This window comes from Cydia pomonella, chromosome 26 (assembly GCF_033807575.1).
Source record: "Cydia pomonella isolate Wapato2018A chromosome 26, ilCydPomo1, whole genome shotgun sequence".
In the NCBI taxonomy this organism is placed as follows: domain Eukaryota; kingdom Metazoa; phylum Arthropoda; class Insecta; order Lepidoptera; family Tortricidae; genus Cydia; species Cydia pomonella.
Window position 1 is genome coordinate 4929394 of NC_084728.1, and position 25300 is coordinate 4954693.

A 25300-nucleotide genomic window follows, 5' to 3' on the forward strand; every position below is an offset into this window, starting at 1 on the left:
GGAGAAAGTACATAGTTATGTTGGAATTACGTCATTATTTTGGCAAGATTTCAAAACGGAATATTATAAGTATTGTTTTATGTTACGTACGTATAATAGGAATGTAGTATCAGGATATCTCGATACTCGATAAAATGAAACGAAATAAGTAATAATAAATAAATTAGCAGTAGGTATTCGTGAGTCGTCAGCGATATCCGAAGTATCTTTCTACAACCCGAATATCATTAAAATCAAGGGCCTACAAACGTTGCAACAAATGGCATGTGACTTCGCAAATCGCACGTTTGAGGAGATATAAATCATTTTTTTTTTTTTACGAATTTAGAAAAACATGTGTTTTGCCCTCATGCGGACAGACACCGGCCGCTACTGTTTTCGTAATACCAAACGGGCCTCGCACTAAAACCGTCTTTTACGCCGCTTTTAATCTATTTTTACATTTGGCACTCATATTTGGCTCCAGCTTTATTTATCCTATCTATCAGTAGCCACTAGGAAATCAAATAATTCGGACGTCGAAATACCCCCGAGAAATTAAAAACACTAAAAAACTAAAAAATAATATGCTGTATATAAATTACAGCATAAAAATATATTTTATAAAATTGCCGTTAAAAAAACCATTTAGCTAAAACATTCCGTTGGTTGTGATATATTTGTATTTGTTATTAGTTTTGTACGAATTGTATTTTGTTGTTGTATATAGAAGGTTTATTTTTTATGAAGAATGGTCATGATTATGAAGTACTGGTGAGTTATTTGATTTTAATAAGTTTATTGCGTGTGAAGTGCCCAATCCGCATTGGGGCAGCGTGGGGACTATAGTTCAAGCCTTCTCACGCATGAGAGCTCTGTGCCCAGCTGTGGGAAGTATATAGGCTGAATTATTATTATTTTTTAAATGAGTTTTTTGCGTACCAAAACATGTAGAGCAACGGATGTGATAGTGAATTATTTGGATATGTATTCACTACAGTTGTATTTTGTCTATAATTTGAGTAGGTACTGCCAGCTACTATAGTACCGGATGAACAACTTGCCAACAGCAGCTTTCACTCTAGAAAACTTTCAAATACGTACAGGGTGAAATTTTTGTTTGACCGTACGGTGATGGATGAATATATGGGTCATACTGAACAACAGGTCATCCCAGAAATCGCAAAAAAAAATCTGCTGTTACATATTGACATGTGATTCAAGATCTGCTGTTCCATAGAAAACATTGACATGTGATTCACCAAAATTTATGAGACGGCAGACTTTTTTTTTCGATTTTCGGCGTTGGGCCCCATAGTAAAAGTTGTTCAGTATGACCTACATATACGTATGGTCAAACATACCAATTTCACCCTGTAGAGATATATCTCTAATATCTCTATAGTTTTTAATTTAATTTAATTCAATGTTTTTCATTACACTTGCTCGAAAAAGATCTTATTTCATTCAAGTATACTGAAATACAAAGGTGTGTTTTGTTCCTGGGGGACTTATGGACTGTGGAAAAAAGCAATAACTCCCGAGGGAGCTATAGCTTTTTTAAATTGTGTCTAATTCATACGAACCAAGGTATAAATGAGTTTTACTTTTAAAACACTGACGTTTACAATTTATTTTTATTGTTTATGTAAAAAATATTTAATTGGATTAATTGAATAGCTTTTTAAAACAATTTTACAGAATTTTCAATTGTCGCTGAATGCCGGATAGGTCTGTGCCTTCGATGCCTAACCTGCCAAAGAATGACAATATGGCGGACGAATGTTTGAAATGTAACCGCATTTAAGAATTATTACGCTTAAAATTCAGTTTTTTCTTCGCAAGTGTGATGAAAAACATTGTGTTAAACTCCGTGGGTAACAATATTACAAAGTCGAGTCTTTAATGAGCTCTGGCAACCTTACTCACCGATAGGAACACAACACAACACGATTTTCTGTAAGGTGGAGGTACTAATATAATATTGAATGTCGCCTCAATAGATTACAATACAATGCGTCGTTATCAGTCGACTCGACTGGTTTGTTGCTCTCTTATCACTATTTGAAATAGACTAATGATAATGCGTAGGATGAATACTTGGATTTATCACATTTCAGAAAAAGATCACTTCTGTGGACAAAACGATAATAATTTTACAACCCGGGTGGAATCAAGTATTGAAAAAATGTATTCCGTCTCCGGTTGCAGCGAAAAACCTCTTTAACTTTGCGAATTACTCGAAAGACGAATGAGTTAAGCATACTTACAATAAAATGTGTATGGCATATTGTAATGTAAGTAGTAACTTACATTTTTTTTTTATATACTACGTCGGTGGCAAACAAGCATACGGCCTGCCTTATGGTAAGCAGTCTCCGTAGCCTATGTACACATGCAACTCCAGAGGAGTTACGTGCGCGTTGCCGACCCTAACCCCACCCCCCTCGTTGAGCTCTGGCAACCTTACTCACCGGCAGGAACACAACACTATGAGTAGGGTCAAGTGTTATTTGGCTGCGGTTTTCTGTAAGGTGGAGGTACCTAGTTGGGCTCTGCTCTAGATCTGGAATGACATCTGCTGTGCTGTGCCCTACCACACAAGGCGAGATGACATTCACATTGCCCATACCTCTCTTTTGGACGTAGTTAAGGACATACCCGGGTCCGGGTACATTACAATATGCCATGGCAATGAGGTTTATTTTCATATCAACTCTTTACAATCCTGCACCAAACTAGCTATTTTTGTTTAGCCCAATGGTTGACTGGTAGAGGATGCCTCAAGGCGTTAAGTCCGCCATTTGTACTCTTTTTTTTTTTTAACCGACTTTAAAAAAGGAGGAGGTTCTCAATTCGACTGAATTTTTTTTTGTATGTATGTTACTCGATATCTGCGAGAATCGTGAACCGATTTTCAAATTTTTTTTAATCGAACGGGTATAACCCCGAGGCGGTCCCGTTGGCACCAAGTCGGCGTCAGGGAGAAATCGAGGGAACTCTTCAAATGTTATAGGTACATGTATGGCGCTTTTGGTAATATTTGAAGTCGGTTTTATTTTTGTTAAAAAGTTTTTGTAAATTTGTGCAATAAAGTTTAAACAAACAAACAAACAATATTATTAAATTATTATCTAATGTGAACCATTTTGGCCAGCTTACAAAAAGGAGGGGATTCTATTTAGAGAATTAGTTTCATGCATAAATGGTACGATCATATACGTAGATGTATACGCGTGCGCTCGTGAAGGACAATGCGACAAAATTAAAAACACGTTTTGACATTTCTGACAACATGAAACCATTTACTTAATTTGGTCGGGTTATTTGTTGCCCACCATAAAACATACAAAAATTTACGGCGGGGAATAATAAAAAAATCAACTTTGACGAGGACAAACAATAATAAAATAACGCTTTCTCTGCTACTCCTACTGAAAGATACATAAGACTATCCCGTTTGTCAGTTACCCCACTCATGGCCAATCCATACTAGATTCATGTTTCCGTGAGGTACAAATGTTTCTAATAAACCTGATATCTATTATATCACAGAAACTTACAAATTGCAAAAGTAAATATGGCGCGTTATATGCATTCCATTCAACACTCCATTCAAAAAGCGAGTGTGAAGTGACGTCATCTCGCCCACGGCTGCGCAAACATGTGTGCAAACGATACATGAAAAATATTGTACACCTATTGTATTAGGGCAATAAAATATGTCAAAGTTTTATTTATTTAATCTTTATTTAACATAAGGAAACACAATGTACAAAAGGCGAATTGAATGCCATTCTCTACCAGTCAACCTTTAGGAAAAGCAGATGAGTTGTAGGCGTTACAAAAACATGTGATGTAGATGATACAATTGGGTACCTGGACAAACACAATACAATATAAGAAATACACATGCATACATATATAAATAATATTGATACAAATACATATACTCAGAAAGAGAAATCAGATGAACTTACAAAGCAGAAACACTAAGATTTTACGTTTTTAAACTCGAATATTTTTACAAAAACGTTACAAAAATTTGCGTATTTCACATTCATAAATTACTTTCGTGTTGTTTAACGTGATTATTCAACAGAAACTTCTAAATATTTTTCACCACACCAACTGGTAAAGGCGTTCTTGATTGTTCAATAACTGATAAGAAAGTTGAATTTTATCCACATGTGGGGCAAAGTAATCAGATGCAAATTTTTAGTTGTTTCCTTCCGTTAGTTGGTAGAATTGACTTTTAAATGATGATTTTGAATGATATATTTTTATTAAGTTCTTTTGGATTGAATTTGTTTTGATTTTTTTTTTGTATAAATTTCATAGTATTTTCCTCGCGTTGGTGTGGTGAAAAACGTTGTCTCATTCGGAAGTAAAGTTTGTTTAACCCTAGTGCCTTGAAACTCTCGCGACGCTCAAATTTCCACTTCTCGAATCTTTCGCTTGCTCGGGTATCAATATTAGCCCGAGCGGTTAAACAACAACTTTGCCCCCTTGTAAAACAAATAACTATTTAAAGCTTATTATAAATAAACTTTGGTGTAATTAAAGTTAAAATCGGTTAGTAGTGTAGGTTAAGTAATCTAGTAGATATAACGATGACGTACACACATACGGGTCAAAACATGCGATAAAAAGATTTCCTCAAGGCTTCACTTGGAACTGACGTAGCAAACGTACTTTACAATCGAGGTCAAAGATATAGTGCTATACAAAAAAATTTAGAATGGGCGTGACGATTGGTTTTTAAGCTGCAGTAGGTTTAGAACCCGGAATTTTTATAAAGTCTTCCTGAAATTTAAACCTTTTGTGTTGAAATTTGAACCTGTTGTGTAGGAAATAGAGTACATTTTGTTTTGTTTGGAGATTGAACGAAACAAACAAATGCAACTCTTTTCGTCAGGGCCAAGGGCCTGGTTACATACACGGTGTTTTTGTTGAATTCCCTTGACTTCGGGATAGTGCTAACTCGATAAGTGCATTTAAGGAAACTAAAAATAAATGGCATAGTTAATTTTTTATACTTACATTAATTTTTTTGTAAACATTTTATACGTTAAACAGTATACATAAAGGATGGATACATACAGTGGTGTTACTATAGGTTAAGTGAACCCTCAGGGTCAGTTAACTCCGCAGCTTACTGTACATATTAGTGAAAATGTTTTCAAAGTTCCTTACCCAAATGGTAAAACGGGACCCTATTACCAAGACTCCGCTGCCTGTCCGTCCGTCCATCTGTCCGTCCGCCCGTCTGTCCGTCCGTCCGTCTGTCACCAGGCTGTATCTCATGAACCGTGATAGCTAAACAGTTAAAATTTTCACAGATGATGTATTTCTGTTGCCACTATAACAACAAATACTTAAAAGTACAGAACCCTCGGTTGGCGAGTCCGACTCGCACTTGTCCGGTTTTTAAATTAATCGGGTAATTTTTAATGAATAGGTAGGTATATTTATACAAAATACATTGCAAGGTATCAAAACAACGGCCTTAAAGTAAGAATCTCATGGAAAACACGTTAACTCATTAAACAATGATGTAATTATTAATAATGAGAAGTCTTATCTACGGAATTACCAAGTACAGTAGCCGTACCACGAGTTGACACTTGACGTTTATGTTAGCGACTGCGTAAACGATAACAGTCCTTCTCGCTCGCACTGATGTATTGGTGCGATAGAGGGAACAAGGCTCGGGAACCGGTTATATTTAACCATTATCATGTACTTGGCACAAAACCTTTTAATTTCGGCTTCGCTCGAAAAACCGTTATTATAAAACCGGTTTTTATGAGTACAGTTCTTGTCAAATTAACCGCTTTAGAGCGATAAAAACCGGTTTCTTTCTATGTCGGTGTCTATTGCAGATAAATAAACAGGCGACGGGGAACTGTTCTCAGACGCCCTGTAGCTCGAAGCAGTCAAATAAGTTTCTTTTTTCGAACTGTCAAAATGATTTGCTACTATGGATTTTTTATGAAACACTAGCAAATGACGTCACGATCAAGTTACCTACTCTTTATAGTTCTATACGAATTAATAAATATAAATAGTGTCTAACAATAACTGCTGTCTACGTTTCTTTATTACTTGCTTTATTTCGTTCATTGTGTGAAATAATTTATTTTAAATAAATTATTTGGATTTAAAATACGCAGTAACTTTGATATAATTTACTCAGCAACAGCATCGGTATCTCTTGTTTACATAATTATTATGCGGTCCAGACTATCAGTATGACATGAATAATATTGTTTTTCCAATTCTCTTATCATTTCGTTCCTATCACTGTCAGTGTCTTATCGCCTTTGAATGAATCAGAGCGGCCATTGGGCTCAAAAATATCTTAACACGCACTTCTGTGAACACCCTGGCCTCTACGATATATCTAGATGACTGTACAGTCTAGGTACGTTCTAGTTGATAAATATATATACATTTTATCACCTTATTGTGGGAAATAACCATCTAAAATTCCCATATTGCTATTGTTCATACTAAATTGTCTTTCACTTGTTAGTGTTTGATTAGCTGGAAGAGATCCCTTTTAGGGATAAGTTCGCCTTTGTACTGTTTTATGTTAACCTGTATATGTGCAATAGTGATATACATACATATATACTATAGGAATGTAGACCGGGATTTTTTTTATTTTCGTTTGACGACCAGGCGGCAACCCTGCCTTATTGAAAATGGTTCAATGTGTACATATTTATGAACTCGACTGTACTGATAGTTTCTGGACCGCATTACTCTTGACTAGTCCAGTAGAAACGTGTCCTTGAAATTTAAATTCACTTTATTTCACCCTTTTCTATTTACGTACCCTCGCGTGTTCCACAAAACGTGCTTTACTCAAGGACCGCACGTGTACGTTACGTAGGTCGCTTTTATTATTCACTTGGGGCTTCTTCAATGGAGTAACTAAACTTTTACAACAAAGGTGAATTCCTACTAAAATTATGTCTTTTCTGAAAATTCTGGTAAGTTGAGATTGGATTTGAAACTGTTTTGATTTAGCTTCCATCGAATTCCATCAGACCATTTTTTGCCATAGAATAAGCGTACGTGGATATATAACATATATTAATCGTTGATGTGAACTGCCAGCAAAGTAATGCAATGGCAAAGGGCTTTTTATACGTAAAAACCTAGAAAATTCATTCAGCAGTATTAGTAAAGAACCTACCGTAAGAGAAAAGGTTTTATGTTTTTATGAAGTTAATGTTTAGTACCATTACTACATTGGAATAATTATATTGTTATGTACAATTTCGTCATTTATTTCTGCGAACATGGTTCATGTAGCAGTTGTTCAAATATAGACCGTCAAACCTGTCTGCAATCTTAAGTTATGATAAAGAGGGCATAGCGAAACATGTGGGTCACGGAGTGGATGCTCCAAAAGTCAAACTCGGGATCCGGTAGATCTCGTCGGCGATGGCAGGATAACTTAGACTGTTTTTGTGAGACTGACCAGACATTGCACAAAACTGGTACAAATGGAAGAATAGGAGCCATATGCCTAGCATTAGGACACAATAGGTTCGATATAATGCATTATACTATAATATTTGTTTCTTTGTTACAGCGGCGATGGCGCGTCCCTGAGCGCTGCCGGCAGCAAGCGCTCCGCCGTCTCGGCTTCGGACGCCGAGTGCTTCTCGCTGTGCCTGGGCGCCGGGCCTCTGTGGTAAGTGATATGTAGGGTATAGTAGCTTCGGATTACAGTTACTTTATCGAAATCCTGAAAAGGCAACCAAGCTAGGTACTAGACGAAAGCAGCAAGCGATTGAATATTGTTACGTCGTTTATATTAACCATAAATATAGATGGACCAAATATGAGCCCTGAGGCACTCCACAAATTTTACTATAGTACCATTAAAACTGCATATAATACAACGACAGTTTTAATCTCATCGCTGTTGATGCAATAAGATTTGAGATAGCAGACAAGTTAAAATAATCCAATTTAAATAGAGCATTCCATGACCAACGTAGTCGAATGCTTTAGCAAAGTCACAAAATATCCGGACACGAAAACTTACTGTGCTGAGGAACCTGACCTCTGTGGTAAATGAGATGAGATGAGGTCTTGTGGGTAGATATAATGAAAAAAAAAACATTGAAAGATTTTCCTATCCACGAAAAATAGAAAAGATACCGTATATGTTGAGCGTCTTAAACCGAAAATAAAATTTATTTGTTATTTTATTTCCAGGTGGTCCTGATGTCCCAGCGAACGACTCGGCACCGCCCGGAGGGGTGAACAGCGGGGCTTCGAGCCCCGCTACCCCATCCACCCCCACCCACGACGACAACAATCGTAAGTTCTCTTCTTAATCTTGATCTTCGTCTTTTGGAAATACTTACCCCTCTCCTATTTTCTTCCAAAGCTTATACGATCTACTGTGGAATGTACCCATTTTGTACATACGCTTATTTTACAAATTTATTCTTAACTTTGTTTTCTCCGAAGTGGATCTTAAATCTTTTTGTTATAGGCTTATCTGGTTGGAGGTTTATATAAAGTCAGTTTTGTCCATTCTAGGCCGGGAAGTCTCAGCGACATACGTTATCCATTTCAGAGTAGCAAGCCGTCTACCCTTAGAGGGGAAAAACAGAAAACTAAGATTTATGTATTCTGGCAAAACCACATTGTAATTGACAAGGAGAGACGAGAGCCACGTAACGCACGCACAACTCTGATTTGCTAAAAACAAATGTATGGCGGCGCTTGCGTTTCATGGTTCACGTGGTTTCACTAAGCTAACTAAGCAAACAGGCATAAGGCAACAAACAAGCCTATCGTTATCGTACACTGACCTATCGTTCTTATCGATCCATTGCGTGTCTTTTTGCTTGTTTTCTTATGACTGAGAGTTAAGACCATGGGCGTCTCCTTTGATAGTGTTCAACGTCGTGTCACAATATTCTAACAGATGGCGTTAGCACGTTCTACATCGCGCTTACGGAGTTTCGATTGTCAGTTACTATAAATACAAAACCTGACCAATTCTCCGTGGACTTACGCCGCACACGCCAGCTAAGCTACCGGTCGCCTTCACCGCGACCCCGAACCCTGGCCCCGCTCAAACGGTATCACCAGGCTAGGGGTCGTGGGGTTGGGTAACGATCGGTAGCGAAGAGCTGGCCCACACCAGTCACACACCGTCCCCCAAATGACGGCCAACTGACCTCCCCACCGGTCGACAGCCGCCGCAGCCGAAAGGCGGAAGCGGCCCCTCATAACCCCCTGACGGGGGGTATCGAACGACATCCAGTCTCCGTGGACGTTGGCCCCCAGGCATAACACCCGCCTGGAGAGAGTAATCTCTATCTTACCACAACCACATAAGGTCGTTCATATTCCAAGGCATAACTATAACTGAAGCACGTATAATTGCTATACTTAATTAAATTCATGGTTTATTTCGCGTTTACACGTGCCCTATTTCCATTCGCGGGGTCGACCACGATTCTTTCTAAACTGACTGGCGGCCACTTCCCGATTTACCTATACAAGTTCGTTTTTTTTTTGTATTAGAAAAAAGTTAAACAATCTTAACATTTCTTATGTCCAAACGCTTTTTAAAATCAGTAACTATGTCTTACGAAAGCAAAAGAATGATCGTCTATGATTTATATATTGTTTATTTTTGACGACCGTTCTGGCCTAGTGGATAGTGACCCTGCCTATGAAGCCGATGGTACTGGGTTCTAATCCCGGTAAGGGCATTTATTTGTGTGATGAGCACAGATATTTGTTCCTAAATCATGGGTGTTTTCTATGTATTTAAGTATTTGTTTATTTCATATATCGTTGTCTGAGTATCCACAACACAAGCCTTCTTGAGCTTACCTTGGGACTTAGTCAATCTGTGTAAGAATGTCCTATAATATTTATAATTGTTACATATTTGTCGTGACTTATTTTGCAAGTGTTATTAAAAAGACACGTCAAAATCGCTTATCTTCTTTCTAATTCTAAAAAATAAGGACCTGGGAGACCCTCAAAAATACGCGTTTTCCCAGAGATAAGATCTAGCTAGATCGATTTTCCGCTCCCAAAAACCCCCATTTAGCAAATTTCATCGAAATCGTTAGTTGTTTCCGAGATCCCCGAAATATATAAATATACAAGAATTGCTTGTTCAAAGGTATTAGATAGGATCTGCCTTAACCCATTGACCGCCAAAGAAGGCCACAGACACGCACGGTTACAATTGAATTGACCTTCGTACATTCCGATAAGCTATACAATGGCGCGTTTTTGGTAAAACATTTGTATAATAAATAGACATAGCTTAATTATTAATTGCATCTAAAAATACGCAAGTAAGTATAACGGCTTAGCACTGTTTGACTAACACGTTATTTTCTCGCGGATTAGCAAAGTAATATTTCTTGCTTTAATTTGACATAGCTTGCAAAAGATTAAGCCACTTCTTGTACCGTTAAAAATATTGTTTCACAAACATTTGTTTATATTTCAGGAGACTTGTTGAGCGCGCTACTATGGGGCAGCGCGTCCTCGCTCAGCGGCAGCGCCGAGAGCCTGTGCTCCGAGCATCCCGCGCTGCAGACGCAGCATCAGCAAGCGGTTTGTATTATCCCATTGTCTCAACACATTCTAAACGCTTTTTGTTGTATCCCATTCTGTTAACTCATTCTAAACGAAGAAAGTGGCAGGTTCAAATGTCGAGCTAATGCATTTATTTTCGACGAAGAAAAACCGGACTTCGTAGTTGCGTCACGTTCCTTTGTCATGAATGAGAAGTAATAATAAACTACGAAGTGAACTTTTATCACAAAGTTAATTTAATACGTATAACCGCCCTTTGTCTCAGCTTCAGCTTTCAGTTACGAAACCCACTTGATGAGTGGTTTAGATCAACTTTTCGGAGGCCTAAAGACGCTTGCTAAATGTTGTGGCAGTTAATTTCACAGCTAAATTGACGCTGATGCTGAAAAAATGACGCGGAACGGCGTTAATTTGCGGCGTATTTAGCATCACCAACAATAAATCATGAAAAAATAATCTGCAGCTTACATAAGATTAAGGGTAGATGTTGGTCCAATTATAGCTAACCACAGCTTATTCCAGTATCTTAGGACAAACAATTAGGACATTCAGACTTCAGCTATTAATAAATAAAATTTAACAAATATTAAAAGAATAGTAAGACGTAGACGTAAGACGACCTGTCTGGCCTAGTGGGTAGTGACCCTGCCTATGAAGCCGATGGTCCCGGGTTCAAATCCTGGTAAGGGCATTTATTCGTGTGATGAGCATGGATATTTGTTCTTGAGTCATGGGTGTTTTCTATGTATTTAAGTATTTATAAATATTTATATATTATATATATCGTTGTCTAAGTACCCTCAACACAAGCCTTATTGAGCTTACTGTGGGACTTAGTCAATTTGTGTAATAATGTCCTATAATATTTATTTTATTATTATTTATTATAGTAGGAAATTATGATAATCGAATCAATTAATTAAATTTCCAGGTGGTTAACAAGATCCTGGAGCGTAAGGACCGCCAGCCCGTGAAGATCGACTTCAAAATCTTCCTCACCGAGAACACCGTCACCCGTTGGGAAGCTGTAAGTACCACACACGAGTAAGCTTATACATAACCGTTATAATCCTGAATTAATACGGGATTTATGATCAGCATCATATCAGCCCTTATCGCCCACTGCTGAGCACAGGCCTCTCTTCAAGTACGCCACTTGTCCCGGTCCTGAGCTAACCTCATCCAGAAGTGACCCGCAATCTTCCAAATGCAGTCCATTTAACAAGCCAACAGACACCAAGCGCTCCTTCCGCTTTTGGTCCACTTGCCACCACTATGTGCTAATAATAATTATTTTGGACCCGGGTACGTCCTTAAACTACGTCCAAAAGAGAGGTATGGGCAGTGTGAATGTCATCTCGCTTTGTGTGGTAGGGCACAGCACAGCGGATGTTATTCCAAATCTAGAGCAGAGCCCAACTGGGGCAGTACCTCCACCTTACAGAAAACCGCAGCCAAATAACACTAGACCCTACTCATAGTGTTGTTCCTGCCGGTGAGTAAGGTTGCCAGAGCTCAACGTGGGGGTGGGGGGTTAGGGTCGGCAACGCGCATGTAGCTCCACTGGAGTGTCAGGCGTACAAATTATCCCGTTGTTTAAATCAGGAACAAGAACCGACTCCACAAACTTTAGACCTATTTCAATACTACCGGCATTAAGCAAAGTGTTCGAGAAACTTATTCTAAATCAACTATCGTCACATTTCAACAGAAATAAACTGCTTGATAGCAATCAATTTGGTTTTACCAGAGGTCGATCAACTACTGACGCCGGTGTGGTACTTCTAAAACACATCTTTGACGCTTGGGAAAAAGCTCAAGATGCTATTGGAATTTTCTGTGATCTGTCGAAGGCATTTGATTGCGTTGATCACGAAAATTTAAAGAAAAAATTAAGTCACTATGGGATAAAAGCTAGTGCCCTTGACCTTGTCTCATCGTACCTTTCGAATAGAACTCAGCGAGTAGTTATTAATGGAACTCAATCGGCTGGGTCCCCGGTAGCCCTCGGAGTGCCGCAAGGTTCAATTCTTGGTCCCTTCCTGTTTTTGGTATACATCAATGACCTACCAAAAGTTGTGCAAGAAAGACATGATATAGTGTTGTTTGCAGATGACACTTCCCTTATATTTAAAGTGAACAGAAAGGAAAATAGATTCGAGAGCATTAATGACGCGCTATCTACCGTATTAAACTGGTTTACGGCAAACAATTTGCTTTTGAACGCAAAGAAAACCAAATGCATAAAATTTACGCTACCTAACGTCAAGCAGGTAAATAACAGCAAGATTAAAATAAAAGGTGATACGCTGGAATTTGAAGATCGAACTGTTTTCCTGGGAGTCACTTTAGACTCAAAACTGCAATGGCATGCACATATAGCCACTTTAGCCGGCAAACTTAGTTCAGCAGCCTATGCAGTGAGGAGAATCAGACAGCTAACAAACGTAGAGACGGCCAGGCTGGTATACTTTAGTTACTTCCATAGTGTTATGTCGTATGGAATTCTGTTGTGGGGAAAAGCGGCAGACATTCAGACAATAGTTGTACTGCAAAAGCGAGCTGTACGTTCCATCTATGGACTAGGCGCTCGAGTATCCCTAAGAGAGAAATTTAAAGATGCAAGCATTCTTACCGTTGCATCTCAATACATACTTGAGAATATTATGTATGTTCGGAAAAACATCAACGAATTCAAGCTTAACAGTGATATCCATAACTATAACACTAGAAACAAGCATAAACTTGCTGTGCCCGCCCACCGCCTCCGTAAGGTTAGTACGTCTTTCGTCGGGAACTGTACACGTTTTTATAACAAAGTTCCCACTGATATAGTGAATTTGCCTCTTAACAAATTTAAGTCACACGTTAAGAGCTCTTTGTTAAGTAAGGCGTATTATGCTGTGAATGATTTCATAGATGATAAGGATGCCTTTAAGCCAGTAGCTTGATCTTGATAGTATGATAAAAATGTAAGTAATAGTGTTTTCGTTTTCTTTCTGTGAAATAACCATACTAGCGTCCAGTAGAACTGACACAAGAGAACATCATGTTCTCGTTTGATTGTATTATTTTAGTTTTGGACACTTAGAGACCTTATACACCTCTAAGATTTTATTTTATTTTAAATTTTATTTTATTTTAAATTCAATTTTATTTTAATACCTATTTTAATGATTTGGACACTTAGAGACCTGTACATCTCTAAGTCAATTTAAATTTATAATTTAGTTTTATAGGTAGGCACTCCTTCTGAATAATATGTAGTCGCGTTTATGTGGCGCTATGCCGTCTTTAATGTAACTTACAAGCACAAATGTTGTATCTCACAATTTTTTATTATATTTTTATTAATACAACCCGGCAGCTTGAACATGTCATGCTCGCTTAAAAGTCTTTACTTACGGTGGTGTCGTTGATCGGGTCGCCACTTTCCCGAATGAAGGTTGAGGGAGGCGATGGCTGAGATACACGTCATACTCGTGAACGGGTGCCGTTTGTGGAGACCGGTCTGTTTAAGCTTACACGGGGTACAGGTTATGTTAAAGTATGTAACTTTACTTTTGAGTGACATTAACGTGAGACACTTCATTTGGTTCTTGTCTGTTTTATTTTTTTTGTCTTTTAATTATTTATATAAGAATTCAAGCCTTGGCGACCCTCTACATCTCTAAGGATAATTTAATATATTTTTTATATTTTATCTCTGACACTTAGAGACTTATACATCTCTAAAGAATTTTAGTATTTTATGGTTTTATTTTTTTATCATAGTTTTTTTTGTGTAATTTGACATTTAGAGACAGTATACATCTCTAATAAAGTATTTATTATTTCATAGATTCGATATTTGTAATTGTTTTTTTTTTAATTTATTGTTTGTAAAAATGGACATGTAAAAGTGCCCCTGTGGCCTATTTGCTGAATAAATGTTTGATATTTGATATTTGATATTTGACATAGGCTACGGAGACTGCTTACCATCAGGCGGGCCGTATGCTTGTTTGCCACCGACGTAGTATAAAAAAAAAAAAACTGCCTGGCAATATGTCCTGGTAATGACGGATCCCATATCTTGCACCTGCAGAATTATTATATGTATTATAAATTAATATACACTTAATTATTATACATATATACATACAGGTGGTGCAAGGCAACACCATGTTCCTGCGTCTGCCCGGAGTACTTCAAGCCGGCAGCAAGGAGAGCTTCATGCTGCTGCTAGATTTTGCCGAAGAACGCCTGCATGTCGCTCAGTAAGTATTTATGTAAGCGTAGAATTTAGATAAGGTAAGAGAAATAACCGGCCGAGAGCATGTCGGGCCACGCTCAGTGTAGGGTTCCGTAGTTTCTCTTCCGTCACAATAAGCTAAACTGGAGCTTAAAGTATAGTAAATTGTTAACCAAGGGATGAAACGGTACCTTTCACCCGTGTTAAACAAATGGGCAAATTTGCATAATCAGTACCTAATTAAAGTAAGTATTTTTAATATGAAGGGAAAACTTTTTGCGATAACTCAAAAACAGCTAAACTGATCATGTCCGCTATAGTTTTCATTTAATGTCTTTCTTAAGCTCTACTTCCACGATTATTTTCAAATTTTTTGGACCTATGGTTCAAAAGTTAGAGGGGGGGGGGGCGGACATTTTTTTTCTTTCGGAGCGATTATCTCCGAATATTATATTCACTTTATCAAAAAATGTTTCTTGAAAACCCCTATTAGTTTTGAAAGACCTTTCCAACGATACCCCACACTCTAGGTTTGAAGCAAAAAAAAAATTTCACCCCCACTTTACGTGTAGGGGAGGTACCCTAAAAACAATTAAATTTTTAGATTTTATTGTACGACTTTACTTTGTACTTTTTTTTGTAGATTTTATTGATTTATATATCCATGCCAAATTTCAGCTTTCTAGCACTAACGACCACGGAGCAAAGCCTCGGACAGACAGACAGACAGACAGACGGACATGGCGAAACTATAAGGGTTCCTAGTTGACTACGGAACCCTAAAAATTGCAGGGAATTCTCATAGGTACTATTTCTCGTACCCAAAATGACTTTATGGCCTATGCGGAAACGCCATATTTCCGCTATACACATGCACACAACATCAAATTATTACGCGGAGTATTTTAAGTTTAGTTCAACGACTTTGGTGTTTTGAATTTAGAATTGAATGTTGATTTTCATTGCTGACCCGTTATTGCCTCTGTGGAATTCGAGCATAGGATACAGGATATTTTTGATAAGCTTGCTGATGGTACTTGTTCTATCGTTTATTGTTGTTGTGAGCTTCAAGGTCATGTCTCCGTCGCAGCCATCTGGTTAAATTAGTCGCTTAGACTTAATTGGACGCCGGCATTCAATTTGATGCCTAGACCGATAGTTGGAATCACTCAATGATTAAGAACTTGGCGTAATTAAAGCCAGCTCTTTGAAAAAGACTGGTATACTCAGCCAAGTGATTTAAATGTAACCTAAGAACTTAAACAAAAAATGAAGTAACATAAGATAAAATAAATAAATGTACAATACATTAAATAAACAAATACTACAATCTAACGAAACATCATAAATTCATCAATGTCAATTAAATGTCTACACGACGTTTAGTCATCTGGTTAAACGTTAAGATCAATGATTTGTCTAGTTGTTATTCAGCCATTTAATTAAACGACGAGTTTAATGAACGGGCTAGGCGTCTCATTAGCTGGCTAAGATAATCAGTCGGTCTCCATAAACAAACACTTGGTTTATTTCAGTTTATTTCAAAATTTGAAAATTGTAATTCTAATTCACAAATGTTCTGACAATTGGTCATATTCGATTTCAGTTCCATATAAATAAATAAATATTATAGCGCATTATTACACAAATTGACTAAGTCCCACAGTAAGCTCAATAAGGCTTGTGTTGAGGGTACTTAGACAACGGTATATATAATATATAAATATTTATAAATACTTAAATACATAGAAAACACCCATGACTCAGGTACAAATATCCATGCTCATCACACGAATAAATGCCCTTACCAGGATTTGAACCCGGGACCATCGGCTTCGCAGGCAGGGTCACTACTCACTAGGCCAAACCGGTCATGTTGGGGTAGTATCTTTTTGTTAGCATTAGTAAGTTGTGTTGGTCGGTCCAGCTGCATCATCTGCGTGCTGAAGTCCCGCGCGGACCGCGCCACGCTGCTGCGCACGTTCATGTTCATGGGCTTCTCCGCGCTGCCGCCCGCCGCGCCGCTGCTGCCGCCCGACGTCGCGCACCCCGACTACATCTTCCTGCACTACAACATGCAGTGAGCCCCGTAGCCTTCTGTCCCCACTCTCTATACCCTGTATCTTTAGCTAATTCAATAAAAGACAAACTATTTGTACATTTTCGGGTAGTATTTTTTTTTTTTTTTGGGACAAAAACCAGTAGACAGAAGTAGAATACAAATAATAAAGTGCCAGACCAACAAGATTGTCCACAGATTACTAGATTAACCAACAAATCTAGTTATAACATTTATTGGTTAACCGACTCGATACAAAACCGCCTGGATCTATTAAACAACCTGGGGCTAGTTCTCGAACGGTATTAGACTAATATTATTAGTCTACAAATTGTCAAACGGTTGCTATGGCAACACACTAATAATATTAGACTAATATCGTTCGAGAAATGGACCGGTGAGTTTTACATTATTTGATCGTGTAATGTTTTCATTTACCCTCAACTGGCTTAGGAAATTTGAGGGTAGATTTTGTCTACTTTTATTTAAATACCTAAAGATACAGAGTATTATCCAGTCTGAAATGAGGACCACTTTGGAAGTTGTTGAATATAATGCCCATGTAAATGTTTCCATCGTGTTTGTCACCGACATAAAAAAATATCACAGTAAATCTTGCAAATCATACGACATGACCCCGATCATAAAAAACCTGCAGATCACTGTCTAAAACAGGCATTTTATAACTTCGCTCTAGTGAAACCATCATAAAAAAATAACTAATAGTCCTCAAAAGACTGGACAACAGAATCATACCATTATATTGGAGCAATGCTATACTTAAATATATGAATTGTACCACCAGAGTCTACCATCTATGTAAGAGAGTTCGGAAACAAAATTACCGGTTAACAATACAAATTAGATATCCAACGAATAGTGGCTTGGCTGAATACCGAATAATGGCCGAATATTAATCCCAATACAAATCCTCTTTATTGCCCAATAAAAAAATAAATATCAACACAAAATACATGAAGATAGAAGTTGTCCTGGCAGGAACGCCATGTGAGGTGTGGCATCAATTGAGACAACTTTTTGGTTGGAAGTATAGTTTAATTATGAAAAACGATCCTTAACCTACGGAGTATATATAGCCAGATTATCTGAAGGTATGTATAACGTACAGTGCACACGACAAGGTAAACAACAGCCTTATCGCTACAGAGCGATTTCTTTCACACAACTTTTTAAATTACCGGTTAAATTATATTTTGAAACTCCAATTTTGCTCAAAAACGTTTAAGATAGCATTGCTCAAGGCAACTCGAATGTACTCAGGTTTCGGCAGTAGTGCGATTAGTAATAGTTGGCCTTAAAGTTGTGTTGCGATCTTAATAAACTTTACCCTAACAGTTATAAACACAGCAATACAGATTGTTTTTTAACTGTTGCACATAAATATCACGACATTTGACTATATGACTAACTTTAAAATACAATCTACAGTGATTTTTTGTAAGCATGCTCCATCCTAGACCGCATTGACACTTACCTTCTAGTGCGATTGTGGTCAGATACGTTCATCCATTAAAAAAAAAATGAAAAGTGTAAGTTTTAAATGTGTTTAGCTGTTGGGTAAAAAGTTAATTATCTAGAAGGCATTGAGGTAGTATTTTCGATCAGCACATTTCAAACACTATGTCACGGCTTGCTTATAGTAAAAGCGACAACAAGTCTTATTAGTATTTAGATATTAAGTATATATCGATCTTACTCGATTGCTTGATTTAATGTTAACTTTATTTTTAAGATTTTTCTTGATATTTTACTAACACAGTCTTGTAGACAAAAATATGGATACTTGGTGTCTGAATTAAATATTTTCATTTTCATTTTCATTTCATTTCATTTTCATTTTTAAAAGTATTATGGAGACTTTAGGGCAGATATTAACATTGGTAATCTGCTATTTTGTAGATTTAGATTATTTCTGATAGTGTTTGGCCTTTTTTTTTAAAATTTCATTCGAATTAAAAACAGTATTTGACAAGCAAACGAGTAAAATTGTATTCAATTTCTACGAATTCAGCTTTGGATATATGCTAACTTAAAATCATGAATTAATTATTTTGCATTAAATCTGAAGGAGTAGAAATTTTGATAATTTCTTTATTCATTATTATTGTAATAACAAGTATGTATGTCGTCGTGTATTATCAATATTCACCCTATCCGGGATAGTGCGAAAAAAAAAAACAAAAAAATAAATAAAAAAAACTTAAAAAAAATAAAAACCCAAAAAAATGTTTGTAAAAATATTTCGAACTCTTCACGGGATTTTTGTACACAATTCTGTTGACACTGAAACACCAGCAGTCCGAAATATTTTCTTTCTTTATTACTTATATGAAATCACATTTTTTTTCCTACGCTGCGAACTAGCAAAAATTATTTACTAAAATTAACTTTTGCTATTTAGTGGTTAAATAATATATAAATTACTTAGAAGGTAAGTGGTTTATGTTAATTCCCGTATTTAGTATTACGATTATTTCTCGCCGTGTTGAGCATAATTATGTATACAAACCTGATTTTGTATGGACATACCATGAGTACTTCTTCATCATTTGTGTATTCGTGATTATGCTCAGGGGTAAGGCATAGATTATAATTTCACAGCGTGTTCACATTTCAGTATTTTTCACTAAAAGTATTATTCGATCTTTGTTCTTTGTTAAAAGTGAATAGGACACGCTGTATGTAGAATAATGGTAACTTTAAATGTATTATTAATTGATAAACGATTAAAGTTAATCTTAATCAATGCTGTTTCATTTTTATACTCCTTTTGAATTGATTCCTAAAAAAAACTATTACAACGATGGGTTTGAACTTTTTTGTTTTGAAGTAAGAATTAATTTAGATAATTTTTTGGCTAATAAAGGCTGTCGATGAGATTCAAGATGGCGAAGAATTCATGTAGTTTAAAGTGTAATATTGATAGCTTATTATGCAGTGAACTATCTAAGTGTGCAGCTAATGAAAAACTAATCTTGAACGTTTAACCATGTTCTAATCAACACCCGGCAATCCATCGTGGCTTTTAGTAAAGACCAGCTATCCCTTTACTAGACTAAAAGCAACTACCGCAGAACGTCATGCTCTACGAGCACACTTGAAACTTAGAACGTAACTTGACATCATCATAAATTTGATGGAAGCCATATTTTAAAAGAAAGCTCCGTCCTGCCACCAAATAACCATAAGGAGAAGAACCCACGTAGCAGCGTGGCACCGCTGCACCGCGCGGAACGGCGGAGGCGCGGCGTGAGATTTTGTATCGCGGTGCAGCGGGGTTTTTCGCTATAATTCATAATTCTGGTCCGAGTGGACGCTCGAGTTGGGTGTGCAGCGGGGCGGCGTGCGGCGTGCATATTAAACAAATGCAAACGTATAGGAGCGGCCACAGTGCACGCTGCTCACGTCACTTGTGAGCCCGACGCCACGCTGCACGCCCCGCCGAACGCTTCGCTTAGAGCGTCCACTCGGACATTACACTTAAGAGGATATATCAGCTGAGCCCCTTCTCAGAAATGAGATTTTTAGGTAAATATCTCAGTCGTGCTGACGGGATCGTCGTCGACGTCGAAGAGGAAAATGTCGAGACGTTTGTATGGGGAAATGACCACTAATGTTTCCTCTTAACATGATCAAATTGATGGATTCTTAGTCGGACCAAGCGAAGTTGGCAGGGTTTTTTATAGCGCAACCTGTGCAATTGGCTACTTGACTCTTTTTTGTAAATAATGTCAAACTATCTTGATTTTCCTGAGAATCAAATGTCTATATAGGACTCATGGCATTTAAGCAACACAAAGATCAGAAATAAGAATTAAAGTCTGACGCTCGCACTCGACGATTAAAACGCCTCTAACAAAATGATAAGGTGATGTGACGTCACATCATATAAGTTTGTCCTAAATGTATGGAAGATCAAGGAAATTGCCATTTTGACACTGAAATATTGCGTTTATGTGTATAGTTGTCATACAATTTATTTTTCAATAAAATGTAAGGAATCGAATGGTACCATTGTCTTTTCTATTTTTATAAAGACAATTTTTTTTTTAATTTTTTTTGGAGTTTTCGGAGCCTTGTATTTTTTTATAATCTCAATATTTTTTTTTAAATTCCACTATTTTTATAATGGATGGCTCATTTTCTATCCAACTAACTAAATTTTGTTATAATATTCAACATGTGTCAAGTACCCAATTGTTAAGTAAACGTCATCATTTCATAAAAGTTTGACGTCTAAAATAACACGCACTATACTTGCACTCTCTGAATCTTTCTCTTAGGGGTCATCCATTTATTACATCACAACATTTCTACTTTTTGGACCTCTCCCTACCCCTTGTCACACTTTTTCTTTGGTATGACCCCCTCCACCTATTGCTGTGACGTATGTGGATGATCCCTTATCAGCAAAATAGAATGATTTGCAAAGGAATATTAAAACGAATGGAGGCCAATGCAAAAATAACTTTATTGCTAATATACAAAATATAACACCTTATCAAATGACAACATTCTGGCAAATAATGTTAACATTATACCGGGTGTTTCCTGTAACAGGAGCAATAAATTAAACTGTAGGCTGTACTCCTCAAACTGACCAACGTTTGTTTAACAACTTTCAAAAATAACTTGTTTTGATTTTTATTATACGAATTTTGTTATGTTTAAAGCGTGACAAGCAACGTCAAACACACTGATGTCAGCGTACATTGAAAATAATATTAAATTTGCATTAAAAAGATAAAATCTAAATATTTCATAATTTTTTAAAGTTGTATCGTTTTACGAGTACAATATATGGTTAAATTATTTGCTCGTGTTACAGGAAACACCCGGTATAAACATCCAAAGGCTAGCTTAATTTTAACCCTTTGACCGCCAATCGGCCATAGCCTGCCCTTAACGTAATTACTGCGTAATTTTTGCAGTACTTTATGGCTTATGATTAAAAAAAGGAAAACAGCTCAACGAGGGTGCGTTGTTAGGGTCGGCAACGCGCATTTAACACCTCTGGAGTGGTGTGAAAGGGGGTGTTTTAGTAACCATAAGTTTAAAGTCTCTTATAAACCCTAAAGAAATAGCTAATATCTCCCTCCACCTGCCTCTCCTCAGGAATCTCCTCTTCATTGACCAGGTGGAACTGCTGTTTGTCAATGTTCGGGAAGAAAGTGTCACAGTCGAAGGACTTCTGGATTTCTGTCAGGTAGATCTTGCCGCAATTTGGGTGGGCCATGGCTGCCTGAAAAGAAGTGAGTGACACCGCTGAACTAGCACCATTTTTAATGCCCGTAAGGCCCGTCGTTAGAGATATGTCAATGATTGTAACAAAATTTTCAAGAATACCAGCAATGTATGTATTTACAGCAATGTAAATTTAATTTACCTCGTATATGGAAGATCCTCCTATGACCCATGTGCTCTCAATGTCCGGCCGATTGTCAATGTATTTAATGGCCTCATCCAAACTAGGAACTACTATTACACCTTCAGGGACCTAAAAATAGAATTATAATTTCAAATAAATTAAATATGTAACAAACCATGAACACAGTGAAATGGTTAACCGATTTTGATAAAAAAGGTTTAACACACATTGGCTGCCATGAGCATCACTGGTTGGGTCAAAAGCTCTCCATGGGAGCAACGATTTTCCGCCTTCCTAATAATAAGCACCTGTGTAGATACCTGGCAGGCCCTCTTTACAATGTCCACCCAGTGGGTTGGTGAATGTATAACTTTTCCATGTGAACTTTTGTACATTGCAGTGTTTTTTAGGAGTTTATTTTTTAAAGAAAAAGTCAAAACAAGGTTTTACTGATATGTAATTGTAAATTTTGCCATTATTCCTTTATTTCAAAATTATTAATATCTAACAAATTATAAAAGATAAATCACTATACCTTATTATTCAGATTGTCAACCTGCCGAGTCATCACTATGTTCACCCTGTTGGCCAACGGTCTATACTTGTCCGGTATACAGTCCCAAGTGATTCTGCCCATTATTACTGCATTCACCCGGTCCGGAGATGACACTTTGGTTGTCATTGTTGTGAAGTATGCCATTTCTTTCCTGCGTGCAATATAAGAATAATTTATTAAGAAAACCATATTGCTAATGTTACATTATGCGTGCACAATATATGAAATGTTACTGTGGATAATTTTTTTCTTCTTCACAACAGTGTATTCCTAATTTGTCCCCACCCCCATTCCCCATTGTAGCCCAATGCCAGTGTTGGCCGAAATTAGTTATTATTAGGTTGATTAGAAATGACAATTAACCATTACAAATTGAACCGTAAATTGTACCATCCTTTACACCGTAATTAATGTTCGGTGAACACTGCCTGATGCTCCTTTAAGTTATTTAGCTAATTACTGTACTTACAAAGTTATTTTAAACTACCTACCTAGATTGTAATATGAAATGCAAGTCTAACATTTTACTAAAATTCGTAAATATATTATTGGGTATAGTTAGCACACTATGAAGCAGAGGGTGGATGGGTCCATCAATACCTACCCTTGCTTGAAGCATCGTTTTTTTTTAAGCCCTCATAACTTGGGTTAGAATTATACCAGATAAACAAAATTCTCGAGATATGATGTCAATAGTAGACTTATCAAACATAAAAAGTTCCAACTGCTTAGCTCATATACTTTAGATTTTATTGATATCTAAAAACCTGGATTTCGTTACTGACTTACTCATTCATGATGTTCATTCAAGCTTCTAACTGAAGCTTGTCTCTACATGAGATCTGATAAGTTTTAGACTGTGCGAGCATTTTACATGAAAATGTTTTTTTTGGGATTCATGTTTTTAAAAGTTCTACTCACTTTAATCTCCAAGGAAGAGTTCCGTTGGCTCCAATCCCCATGTTTTCACACGCTGCAACGATCAGGTTAAGTTTTACTTTAGACATTATTGAGAAAGTGATAAAGGTCCAAAACAAAATCTTGATTCGTGTTTGGAATGTTATTGGTCGAGGTAGGCTTAATTTATAATTATATATTGATTTTAATTAATGTAGCAAACTGAACTTGCTTTTAATTATCTGAACACATTCGATGTATTTCGTGAAATAGTAATTTTATAACTTCAATCAATAAAACGTGCAATATTACCGCCTCCCGGCAACACAAGTTACCGCTAAAATATGACATTGACATTACAATGACAATGACATTTAAGTTAATGTTACTATAATAAAAAATATAGAATCTCTCGAAAAATATGCGATGACCGATTCGATCAACTACTAAGTACTAATTTCTTTTTTATACATTAGTAGTTTATTTGAACATTTTATTACGTGTAAAAGTTAAAACAAGAACTAGTAGGTAGTTAAATAAAAATAATCATTATATTTATGTGGCCGCATTATTATATAACATTGCTGAGTAAAATAAATACATTCAGACCAAGCTAAGTTGGCAGCGATTTTGATAGCCCATCGCCCAGCCTGTACAGGTGTTAAGTCAACGCCATAATTTCATAGAAGTTTGTCATTTAAAATAATACTTACACTGTCTGGGCTGTCAAAATAGCTGCCAACTTATTTTGGTCTGAGTCTACAATTATGTTTTCCAGCTGAATTATATTATGTACTCAATAAATAAAACTAGAATATAGGATATGTTTTGTACTGGTAACACCAAAATATGTCATATATCAAAGTGACGTATACGTTTCTATTTACGTAGTCATCAAATGTTAAACATAGTTATGTAAGTTATGTTCATCGATTTTATTTAGTATGGGAATCATGCTTATCATGAAATACTTTATAAACAATAAAATTGTATTTGCGTACAAATTACATTGTCACAAGATAAAGCAGCTTCTACACGGTACCAATAAAGCTTTCGTTGCCGAAGGTTTTCCTGCAACACGGCCTTAAGGGTTTGGCAGACGGTTGCCAACTAAGTTTCCCACTATCCAGTAAGTTCATCCCGGACCTGGTCGCGGCGCACTGTAATTTTATAGCAAATCAACGTCCACACGGTTAGAAAACGGCGACGCATGTGGTCATATCTTGTTGATTGTTATGCCGCTTACACACTGCACTAACGAACGCAAACGAAGGATATTCAGCGTTTGCCTTCGGAAGTACATTTGAGGGCCTACAGCGAATACCGAAGTTCACAAATTGGCGGTATCTTTCTCTGTCACTTTTATTACGCCTTAAATGAAGTATAAAAGAAAGATGTAACTTGCGGACTTCGGTGTTCGATGTAGGCCCTCTATAACGCCAACGTGCAATGGACGACGACGAAATAATGATTAAGTAATAGAGTCTGTGCGGAAAGAGAAGAGTCGTGAAATGTATGGGGCCCAATAGGTACATTCCATGATTCTTCTCTTTTTTTTTAAGTTAGCATAGTTAGTAAACG

At 36.9% G+C, this 25300-nt stretch overlaps 2 protein-coding genes across 2 annotated transcripts; one reads left to right on the forward strand and one right to left on the reverse strand.

The window, feature by feature from the left end:
• Positions 1–472: 472 nt before the first annotated feature.
• Positions 473–18886, forward strand: LOC133532089 (ornithine decarboxylase antizyme 2). The gene is given in 8 exon segments (XM_061870584.1): positions 473–753; positions 7589–7690; positions 8221–8227; positions 8229–8325; positions 10496–10602; positions 11516–11611; positions 14731–14843; positions 16746–18886. Coding segments are annotated over 8 exon segments (702 nt in total). The 5' UTR covers positions 473–730; the 3' UTR covers positions 16903–18886.
• A 2464-nt stretch (positions 18887–21350) lies between these two features.
• LOC133532091 (dihydrofolate reductase) lies at positions 21351–24075 on the reverse strand. The gene is made up of 4 exons (XM_061870586.1): positions 23744–24075; positions 22802–22973; positions 22285–22395; positions 21351–22140 (listed from the first exon to the last, which is right to left on the reverse strand). Exons 1-4 carry the CDS (start codon positions 23827–23829, stop codon positions 21952–21954), a joined length of 558 nt encoding a protein of 185 aa, XP_061726570.1. The 5' UTR covers positions 23830–24075; the 3' UTR covers positions 21351–21951.
• Positions 24076–25300: the final 1225 nt, after the last annotated feature.